Genomic DNA, 10,287 nt, shown 5'->3' with positions numbered 1-10,287 from the left:
CACACACACACACACACACACACACACACACACACACACACACACACACACACACACACACACACACACACACACACACACACACACACACACACACACACACACACACACACACACACACACACACACTGACCTTGCAGTCCACAGATTTCCCGTTAGCATCAGATACCGCATATGCTGATCCGTTGACTGGAAGCCTCACCGGCCAAGTGACGGGCCGAACGAGAGGGTTGTACACATTGACTGAGAACTGAGAGACAGATGTGGAAGCTTCAGTATCATTCTTTATATTTAAAACAACTCAAATTAATCATATTAAATGTGTTTTTTAATGTATTAAATGAGTGTTTACATGTCTTGGATGTTACAAAAAGAGAGAATAAATCAGTGTGAGTTTGTATAGACTTCGTGTGTGTGTGTGTGTGTGTGTGTGTGTGTGTGTGTGTGTGTGTGTGTGTGTGTGTGTGTGTGTGTGTGTGTGTGTGTGTGTGTGTGTGTGTGTGTGTGTGTGTGTGTGTGTCACCTTTTTGCTGGACTCAGTGAGAGGACACACACTGATGTTGAGGTTGTCACAGTAGATTCGCTCCGCAGTCGAGCCGCTGAGAGCAGCCAAACTGTTACTGACCAAAACCTGGAAGGAGCCAATAAAATACATTACATCATCTCCAATAAATACAACGGGCACATAAAAAAAAAAAAAGGACACAAAATGAAACAGGTCGTTTCAGTTACAGCGTTTAATTGGAAATAACTCACATTTCGGCTTGGCTGATAATTCCCATAGTGCAAAAAATGTGGCTTATCCAATTGTAAAGCTTTATTTGGAAACTATTTTCTACCAAACATACATAAAAATAGTTTTTAAAAAAAGGGATGTGGATTACTTAGAAATGTGAAAAAACAAACAAGCATATTTGTGGTTGTGGCTGATTTAATCTCTCCTTCATCTTAAACTGAGATATTCCCTCTACTGGACCTACAGAGCCAAAATAGCTTTAGCTCACATGACACTCCTTAACCCTCCTGTTGTCCTCGAGTCAAGGAAGGAAGGGAGGAGGGAAGGAAGGGAGGAAGAAGGAAGGAAAGGAGAGAAGGAAGGAAGGGAGGAAGAAGGAAGGAAGGGAGGGAGGAAGGAAGGGAGGCAGGAAGGAAGGAAGGAAGGAAGGACGGAGGAAAGAAGGAAGGAGGGAGGGAGGGAGAAAGGAAAAGAGGAAGGGAGGAAGGAAGGAAAGAGGACAGAGGAAAGAAGGAAAGGAGGAAGGAGGGAAGGAAGGAAGGGAGGAAGGAAGGAGGGAGGAAGGAAGGAAGGCAGGGAGGAAGGAAGGAAGGAAGGAAAGGAGGGAGGAAAGGAAAGAAGGAAGGGAGGAAGAAAAGGAAGGAAGGAAGGACGGAGGAAAGGAAAGAAGGAAGGGAGGAAGAAAAGGAAGGAAGGAAGGACAAAGGAAAGAAGGAAGGAGGGAGGTAGGGAGGGAGAAAGGAAAAGAGGAAGGGAGGAAGGAAGTAAAGAAGGACAGAGGAAAGAAGGAAAGGAGGAAGGTAGGGGGGGAGGAAAGAGAGAGGAAGGAAAGAAAGAGAGAAGGAGGGAGGGAGGAAGGACAGACAGAAGGAAGTAAGGGAGGAAAGAAGGAACAGTCAAGACAGACAGGGTCAATTTGACCCGGCGGGACGACACGAAGGTTAAAGTCTCTAAAACATTCAGTGTCCTCATGTTTGAACCTATAAACCAGATAAAGCCTTGGGTTTGAAATACCTGACAGTGCTGCCAGCCTTTAGCGAGCCTCTTGGCGTAGTCGTTGGCAACATGTTGCTTCTCAGTGCCTGACACTGCGTCGTGGTGCTGAGCCACCGCCATGGCTTTCTCTGCCGAGGACAACACAGAAGCGACAGTCAGGTGCAAAGAGTTTGTTTGTTTTCAGTCATATTTATTGGTAGTGATACTAAAACAATGAGATTGAGAATAAAAGATATTTGGGGAGTTGTTAATATCTCTATTTAATAGCTATTTCTCCTAAGGTATAAATGTGACCACTAGGGGGAGCTACAACAGCTTCCCTCCCTATTAATGATGTTTTACAGCAGGGGTGTCGAACTCATTTTAATTCAAGCCCCACATACGACCCAATTTGATCTTAAGTGGGCCGGACCAGTAAAACCATTGCATAATAACCTACAAATAATATATATTTTAACTTCACTATAATAAACCATCTATTTACTTAAGAAGAATGAGAGCAATTTCAACAATATATTGTCTGTTTTTTTTTTGTCATGTTATTTTGCTCAGAAGCTGCTGATTGATAAGATTTTATTATTAAATAAATGGTCACGATATGAATTAATAAATATGTTTTTAATAATATATGTATGTATTGTTTTTTCAGAGGACTGTAGTCATAGTCAAGGTGGAGAAAAAAAACTGCAGAAAAATTGGAATTACTTTTCTTTCATTTTCATACTTTGCAAAGTTATCCAGTGGGCCGGATTGAACCCTTTGGCGGCCTGGTTTTGGCCCGCGGGCCATACGTTTGACACCCCTGTTTTACAGCAAAAATTAGAAAAAAAACCCAAATCTCACTCATGGTGTCGCTGTCGCCCTCCCCAAAGGGTCCCTTCGTTGAGGCCGGACCACCGAGTACCTCCAGCTGATTACACGTCTGTACAAAAACAAAGCTGCAAGTTAACAGTCTGCAGACGTCCTCAAAGTTCAAAGTTCAAAGTATTTTATTTGTCATTGTTAAAGGAATAACAAGACAGCACAGCATCTCTAGGAAATAGGCAATTAAAAGGTAAGACATTTGCAATATTAAATAAATAAATATGCTACTATAACACTTATCTATTTTTGTACAGCACTTTGTTTCAGCTGTGGTTGTTTTAAAGTGCTTTATAAATAAAGTTGAGTTGAGTTGAGTACAGACATTCATCAGGTAGAATAGAGCATGACGAGGGAGAGTTTGAGATGTCTTTAAATCTCCTCTCAGTTGATCACATGTGAAATCTTTAAATGTGTGAGTATGGGAGTAAATGTGATTTTAGCTTTAATGACTCCTGTGAACATGTGACTACCTGCAGATTGCTGTTGCTGATCCTTTCGTATCGTTTCAGCGCCGGTCGGCTGGTGAAGTAGCCGGTCCACAAATCATGAGAATCGTCTGCGTATGGGAAGAAATCATCTGTCTTTAAAGCCCTACGTAGAAGAAAAGACATTTAAACAAAAATAAACACAAAATATCTCTTCATACTGTGGTTGTGGGTTCATCTTGAGCCTTTCCTTACGCATTTAAAGTAGATACTACCATGTAAGGTTTGCTCTGTGCAGCTCCTGGAGGTAACAGGAAGGCGTAGAGTAGAGTACGTTGATCTTGCTGCCGTTCGTCTGCAGGACGTTAACGTAGCGGATGAGCTTGTCCAGGTTCTTGTACCACAGGTTGGCGTTCTCATACTGGAAGTCTGAGCCCATGGTCATGATGATGTGATTGGTCTTATACACCAAAGCCTGAGAGAGGAGGAAGATGAAGAGGAGGAGAAAAAAAGAGATAATCAAACACATGTGAATAGACAGAACGGACATATATGATATCAAATGCATCAAAATGTAACAATTCATACAGCTGCTACAGATGTTTGGCTGCCTGGTTTCCCAATAATAGCAGATTTATTTGATAATTGAATTAGTATATTGTGCAAAAATGGCAAATCATCTGTTTTTCAGCATTGCCACACCTCCACATCTAATCATATACCATCACTCAGTTAAAAAGTAGTTTGTTTTGTTGGTTTCTTGTTGAAAAAAAAAGTTCTATTGAATCTATTCTTCATCTATTACTGTTGAAAACCGTCATGATGCTGACAGTTTATTGGCTGAGGCTTTTTACTTTAAGATAAAAAATACTCTGCTTTGAATGATATTTGTGTCCAATATAATTTTGCCACAAAAAAAAGTTCAATTAAAATCCTTCAAAAATCAGATTTACTCCCTCTGTGAAAAATCATACAAATATTTTTTATTTCAAAAGTTTAACTACTGGATACAAGATGTCTCCTACTGAACTGAAAAGTCCATTCTCAATGTTTGTGGATCACACTTGTGTAAGTTGTATATTGGACCACAGTTGGCTATAAACTAGTCGTGATGTCATAAATCCTGCTCGGAGGTACATGCCTTACAACCAGTTTTAAACTGAGCACAGAAGAACGATCACCTTCAGCCAATTAATGAGAAACAAACTCTACATTTACATTTTTCCTGCAGTGAAGAGAACATCAACAAGTGAAGTAATAAGTAGCTTTAACTTTGATTTGATGCTTTTTTAGCTTTAATTTTAATCAAATGTATTAACGTTTCATCTTTGTAACATACACAGGAGTCAGTCTTCACACTTTCACCTGTGATCTATGTTTATATTTAGTTGAGTGTGCACTGTGCAGTTTTAAGTGTGTCTGACCTGATTTTTGGCGGCTGCGATGAAGCGCATAACAACATCATCCACATTATAATCCTCGAGGTCGGGGTCGTCTCTGATTGGTGGATCGTCACAGGACTGGTCCCAGCAGAAGCCCTCGGGAGGGTTGTACCCATTAGGAAGGATCCCTGGTAGGTGAGGGGTAGAGGGGGAAAGTTACATTTTATGACATTATGATGATATTTGGGTGAAGCAGCCCTTTAATAACGGTGTGTTACCGGTAAAGAGGTCGGCCATCGGTGGCGTGAGGCTGTCCGACGCTCTCCACAGAAGCTCCTGCTCCTTCTCGATCATCCTGCGAGTGCGGTCCTGGTAGTCCAGGCGACCGAAGAAGAAGCCGTCATATCCCATCTGGAACAAGACACACACACGTGGAGTTAGTGTGTTTTACAAACTACTTCCAGCTATTTCTATAAGACTCACAAACTGATGGACTGAAAAAGAAAATATTTAACATGAATTTTGTCGTGTCACACATTTTTCATTATATAAGATAAGTTTTTTAAACCTATTTTGTTATTCTATGTCTTTTATATGTGCAGTTTCAGACACATAAAACATTACAAAAATGTAAAATAACAGCAGAATATATAACTGGAACATTGCAGAGCAACAAATACATTTATACATAAGCAACAATCATATAAATTTGATATTAATGCCCATAAATTGGTCTCAATTTTTGTATTTAATTTGTTCTTTGTTTTTATTCCTTATTTATTAATTATTTTTTTTATTTTGTCACTTATTCTGTCTTATTATCAGCTCATCAATCAACTAACTGTAAAGCACTTTGAACTATGCTTGTCTGTATGAAAGGTGCTATATAAACGAAGTTCGGTTGATTGTTAAATAAATGTATTTTCAAATTGAATATTCATTTAAAAACCCTTTAATATATGTGTGGTTTAGACAATTATTAGATGTTATCTTTACTTATTCCTGACTATTAAAGTTCATAAAAACGAGTTTCTTGGTTTATTTGCACATTAAACAACGTCTAGTTACCACGTGGAGACTTTGACCACTAGCAGTACGATGGAGCAATGTTTTCACAAGCTGATCCACACTTTGTTTGCACTGTTCACATGAACCCACTCAAACTTTCAGGTGAGATATTCCTGCTGCTAGTTTCAATAGAGTCTTATTAATCAACAGGTGGCTGAAGTAACACAAAGAAGTGAAGAAATGCATCAATAAAAGGCAGGAAATAAGAAGAACTAAAAAAACTTGGATTTAAAACGTTTTATAATTTAAGACATTCAAGATGTTTTTTGTGGATAAACATTCTAGAACTTTGTCAGATTTTAAAGATAAACACTGAATACAATATAACTTGGTTTGTTTAACCCTTGTACTTAGGGACAAAAATGTCCATAAAAATTATTATAAATTACAAATAAATATATTAAAAAGCATATCCTTGGAGAACTTGATGTTATATGCATGAACACAGCCCAAAGTATCAAGAAAAAAAAAACAAAAAATGAAAAGCCAAAAATATCCTTACAGAGGCAAAACAGTAAAAAAAAAAACACCCAAAACAATAGCGGTTAAAAAGGACTGAATTTCAGGGTTCAGCGGTGTCTTCTGACGTGTTTACATCTCTGATTATCCTTCATATACAGAAATATACAAGTTACTGTTTAGTAAAAAACTGTAATCATTTTTTATAATTGGGTTTTTTTTGTTTTTTTTAAAAAATTGTATGTTTTAATGTTTCCAATTTTTGCTATAATTGCTTTTTAGTTTTTTTTAATCTTACAGTTTGTTTTTATGCAAAGCAGATTGAGTTGCCCCTAGGTATGAAATGCACTATATAAATTAAGCTGCGTTGCCTAATTTTCAAACAGGACCTGCTTGGCTCTGGTCTTGGTCTTGAGCTAAGCTACCTGTGCAAACATGGAGGCGTGTTCCCGGGCGTGGCCGAAGGGGTCGATGTGCCAGGCGACTCGGGGACGACCGCAAGCCCCAAAAGTCTCATTGAGGAACCTCAGACCCATGGTCATCTGGTCGATGACGGCGCTGTAGTGGGTGGTGGCCTCGTCACTCATGCACCAGCCGCCGTTCACAAACTCCAGACGGCCTGGAGGAGGAGGAGGAAGAGGAGGAGGAGGAGAGGAATAAGTGTTTAACAGATTATGGAATGAAATCTGTTCAGCGTAAAAGTTAAAGTTTAAGTACAGTATTGATTCATGTACCTTCATTAACCAGCTGTTTGACAGTCTGCTGCATGCTGGAGCTCTGCTGTCTCCACCAGCGGTAGAAGAAAGCCGTCTCCACGTAGATGAACCTCCTGTCTGGATTCTTCAACAGCTGGTCCACCACCGAGTCCAGGATGTACTGCACGCCTGCATGCTGGATGTCGTTAAGGTCTACGAACACACATAGACACACACACACACACAGATGGAGAAAAAGAGTCCCAAATTAATAAAATGCATTCTTGTTTATACAATATTGTCCTATTACAGAAACATTACTACACTTTAACAAACTGTCAATGATGCACAAGCTAGAGAAGTGCATCTTTAGTTAATTAGACCCAAATTTAGACCCATATTTTAGTTATGTGGAAATCCAAAATGTGAAGCTTAGGTTGTTGCATTGATATGAATTAATTCCAACAGCAAAAAGGACATTTGTAAAAGTACTTTGTCACAGGTTTAACTTATTTACATGTACAGTATGTAAATATAATTACATTTATAGTAGCTTTAAGCAAAAAAAAGATACTTTAGTGGCTACAAACAAGCATTTTTTAAACACAATTATATATTTTTTCTTATTCCTTAAAACTCAAAACCACCACTATGCTTACACTGTAGTATTAGATTGTGCATAAACATGTAATATACAACATGATCTTCTACCTCTTCTTACATAATCTCACATAGAATAACAATCAGAGGTCAGGAGCAGCTGATGGTCACCTGCAGAACACACAGCTGTCCAGCTATAAACAGACATGTGATGTGTTGAAATATACAAGTTATTCACTCAATGTCACTCAAACTGTAAAACTTATTATTACAGTGTTTGTTTGGTCATGTGAGAGCTGCAGGGAGCATTAAAAAGCAGGTTGTTTGTGTGTTTAAGTAGAAAAATAAACATGAAAATCTCTTTAAAATACAGAGGATCCAAGTGGAAAAAACTGAAAGGAGTGAGTGAAATATTTAAGGGCTGAGGTGCTTTTATGGATGTTAAAAAATGATTAACACTCTTAACTCTTGATGTAGATACCACCAGGTTTTACCACCTGTTTCACCATCTGTTTTCAATGTCATAACATAAATAAAGAGAGAAAAAACCCAAACTAACACATAATAATAATACTCTGCAGTAAATGCTGAGCGGAGCACATAGCTTCTTACTTAAGGGTCCTTAAAAGCAGCAATAACTACACTTCTACACAATCCACTACAGCTTGTGTTATCATGAGTGTGTTGAAATAAACCAGCTATTCACTCAATGTCACTCAAACTGTAAAACTTATTATTACAGTGTGTGTTTGGTCATGTGAGAGCTGCAGAGAGTGTTTAAAAGCAGGTTGTTATAATAAATGTGAAAATCTCTTTAAAATGTGAGTGAAATAGCTGAGGTGCTTTTATGGATGTTAAAAAATGATTAACACTTTTACCACCTGTTTTTACCATCTGTTTTCAATGTAATAACATAAAGAAAGAGAGAGAAAGAAACCCAAACTAAAAAATAATAATACTCTGCAGTAAATTCCGAGCTTCTTACTTACCACAGCTTGTGTTATCATGAGTGTATTTGCACATTTTTGCAGCTGGATCACTAAATTATAGTAACGTACATAATGGTGAAACAGTTTACAATAAAGGTGAACACACAGAGATTATCTATCTATGTGTGAGAAAGAAAAAAGGGGAAACAAGAGAGTGTGTGCGGACATTTTAGTGTGTGTGTGTGTGTTAGACTGACCTCCATAGAAGTACTGATCCACAGTCTTGAGCCAGCCGACGTCATCATGTGTGTGAGGGACGAGGTGGACATTCAGCATGTTGGACTTGGTAGCGTGACATGACTGAAACACACACACACACACACACACACACACACACACACACACACACACACACACACACACACAGGATATTATAACACGCTTTTAAAATACAACACATTGTTAAAGATGAAACCTTTTTGTATTTTGACGTCTTACAAAAAGCAGTGTGTAGCTCATAATACTGCAGTACTTTTACTGTAATACTGCATACTACATCACTTATAATACTGCAGTACTTTTACTGTAATACTGCATACTACATCACTTATAATACTGCAGTACTTTTACTGTAATACTGCATACTACATCACTTATAATACTGCAGTACTTTTACTGTAATACTGCATACTACATCACTCATAATACTGCAGTACTTTTACTGTAATACTGCATACTACATCACTCATAACACTGCAGTACTTTTACTGTAATACTGCATACTACATCACTCATAATACTGCAGTACTTTTACTGTAATACTGCATACTACATCGCTCATAATACTGCAGTACTTTTACTGTAATACTGCATACTACATCGCTCATAATACTGCAGTACTTTTACTGTAATACTGCATACTACATCACTCATAATACTGCAGTACTTTTACTGTAATACTGCATACTACATCACTCATAATACTTATGTATGATGTTTCATGCAGGACTTTTACTAGAAGTATATTGAGTGTTTTTTACATTGCTGTTTAATACTTTTACTAAAGTAAAGTATCTGAATATCTTCCACCAATGTCAGCTACTATTAAAGCAGCTAAAGAGTAATTTAAGGAAAAACAACTTTATATTTATTCCTCAGTAATGTCAGTTCCTCATATGAACTGACAAAGCAAAAATGCGGATGACTGAAACTGAAAATCACAAAACGACTTCAGCTTTAGCGACATATTAAAGTTTAACACGTTTAAAAAGCAGCAGAAAGGTGAAGCTACTAACCTCATATCCGCAGGTAGCAGTCTGCTTTGTGTCCTGACCGAGAGGGAAACTTAAAACACCTCCGAGGATGAAGAGCAGAGCTGCAGCCAGCTGCTGAGTCCTGGCCGCCATGTTGAAAAACATACTGCAAATCATATGACTATGTTGTTTATATGAGATGTGGTCACGTGACTGAAACTCCCCAATAGAGGAAGTAGAGGTAGTGGAGTTTAGGGCCCCTCAGTTTTGACTGTCAGGCAGCTCTGTAGAAAAAAACAAAACAGCTGTGACGCCCTGATGTTTGCATCTGCAGACTGTGTTGTTGTTATCAGCTGTTTATTGCGCAATAAGAAAGCAGATCATCTGATTTAACCCTCAAATACTGTTTTAGGGTCAAATGTGACTCATTTTAACATCTGAGAGCTGTAAAAATACTTTTTTTTCTTTTAGCCTTAAATTTTACGACCTCCCCTATGTGACCCAGAATTAGGGTTGCATTTCCAATTTTCAAAGTTGCAAACTTTCCATGGGAATTAAAGGGAATATATGGGAATTCACAGAAATGAACTCGAAATGAACAAAATAGCATGTTAACCTATAACAGGGAACTTAAATGTAGTTAGAAAAAACATTTTGTAGCATAAACTTGGTTAAAACAAACAGATTTGACACAGTTGAATATCTAACCTGTTCCTCAATCACATGCACATACCACATTACTTAGTGTAGGGCCACCAACCGTACATGCACTGTGCATCTGGAAATTTACCGGAAATGTTCTTCCCCTTTGCAACCCTAATAGGGAATGATTATGGGATGATTGTGGCTGACCTAGAGGGTTGAGAAAAATAATTAAGTA

At 38.2% G+C, this 10,287-nt stretch overlaps 1 protein-coding gene across 1 annotated transcript in view; it reads right to left on the bottom strand.

Moving 5' to 3' along the window:
* The window catches only part of man2b1 (mannosidase, alpha, class 2B, member 1), a 20,325-nt gene extending 10,752 nt beyond the window's left edge, over nucleotides 1-9,573 (bottom strand). The window contains exons 1-12 of the mRNA XM_062436645.1: nucleotides 9,450-9,573; nucleotides 8,412-8,514; nucleotides 6,665-6,838; nucleotides 6,356-6,549; nucleotides 4,682-4,814; nucleotides 4,446-4,591; nucleotides 3,297-3,496; nucleotides 3,067-3,187; nucleotides 2,576-2,654; nucleotides 1,751-1,860; nucleotides 524-631; nucleotides 134-250 (exon numbers count right to left, since the gene is read on the bottom strand). Coding sequence (XP_062292629.1) covers nucleotides 134-250; nucleotides 524-631; nucleotides 1,751-1,860; nucleotides 2,576-2,654; nucleotides 3,067-3,187; nucleotides 3,297-3,496; nucleotides 4,446-4,591; nucleotides 4,682-4,814; nucleotides 6,356-6,549; nucleotides 6,665-6,838; nucleotides 8,412-8,514; nucleotides 9,450-9,572 — 1,608 coding nt within the window. The 5' untranslated portion in view covers nucleotide 9,573. The remainder of the gene's footprint in view (nucleotides 1-133; nucleotides 251-523; nucleotides 632-1,750; nucleotides 1,861-2,575; nucleotides 2,655-3,066; nucleotides 3,188-3,296; nucleotides 3,497-4,445; nucleotides 4,592-4,681; nucleotides 4,815-6,355; nucleotides 6,550-6,664; nucleotides 6,839-8,411; nucleotides 8,515-9,449) is intronic.
* Between the last annotated feature and the right edge of the window lie 714 nt (nucleotides 9,574-10,287).

Source organism: Scomber scombrus, chromosome 2 (genome assembly GCF_963691925.1).
Source record: "Scomber scombrus chromosome 2, fScoSco1.1, whole genome shotgun sequence".
Taxonomy (NCBI): Eukaryota; Metazoa; Chordata; class Actinopteri; order Scombriformes; family Scombridae; genus Scomber; species Scomber scombrus.
The sequence above is the reverse complement of the archived record's forward strand: the minus strand, read 5'-3'. Positions and strand labels throughout refer to the sequence as shown.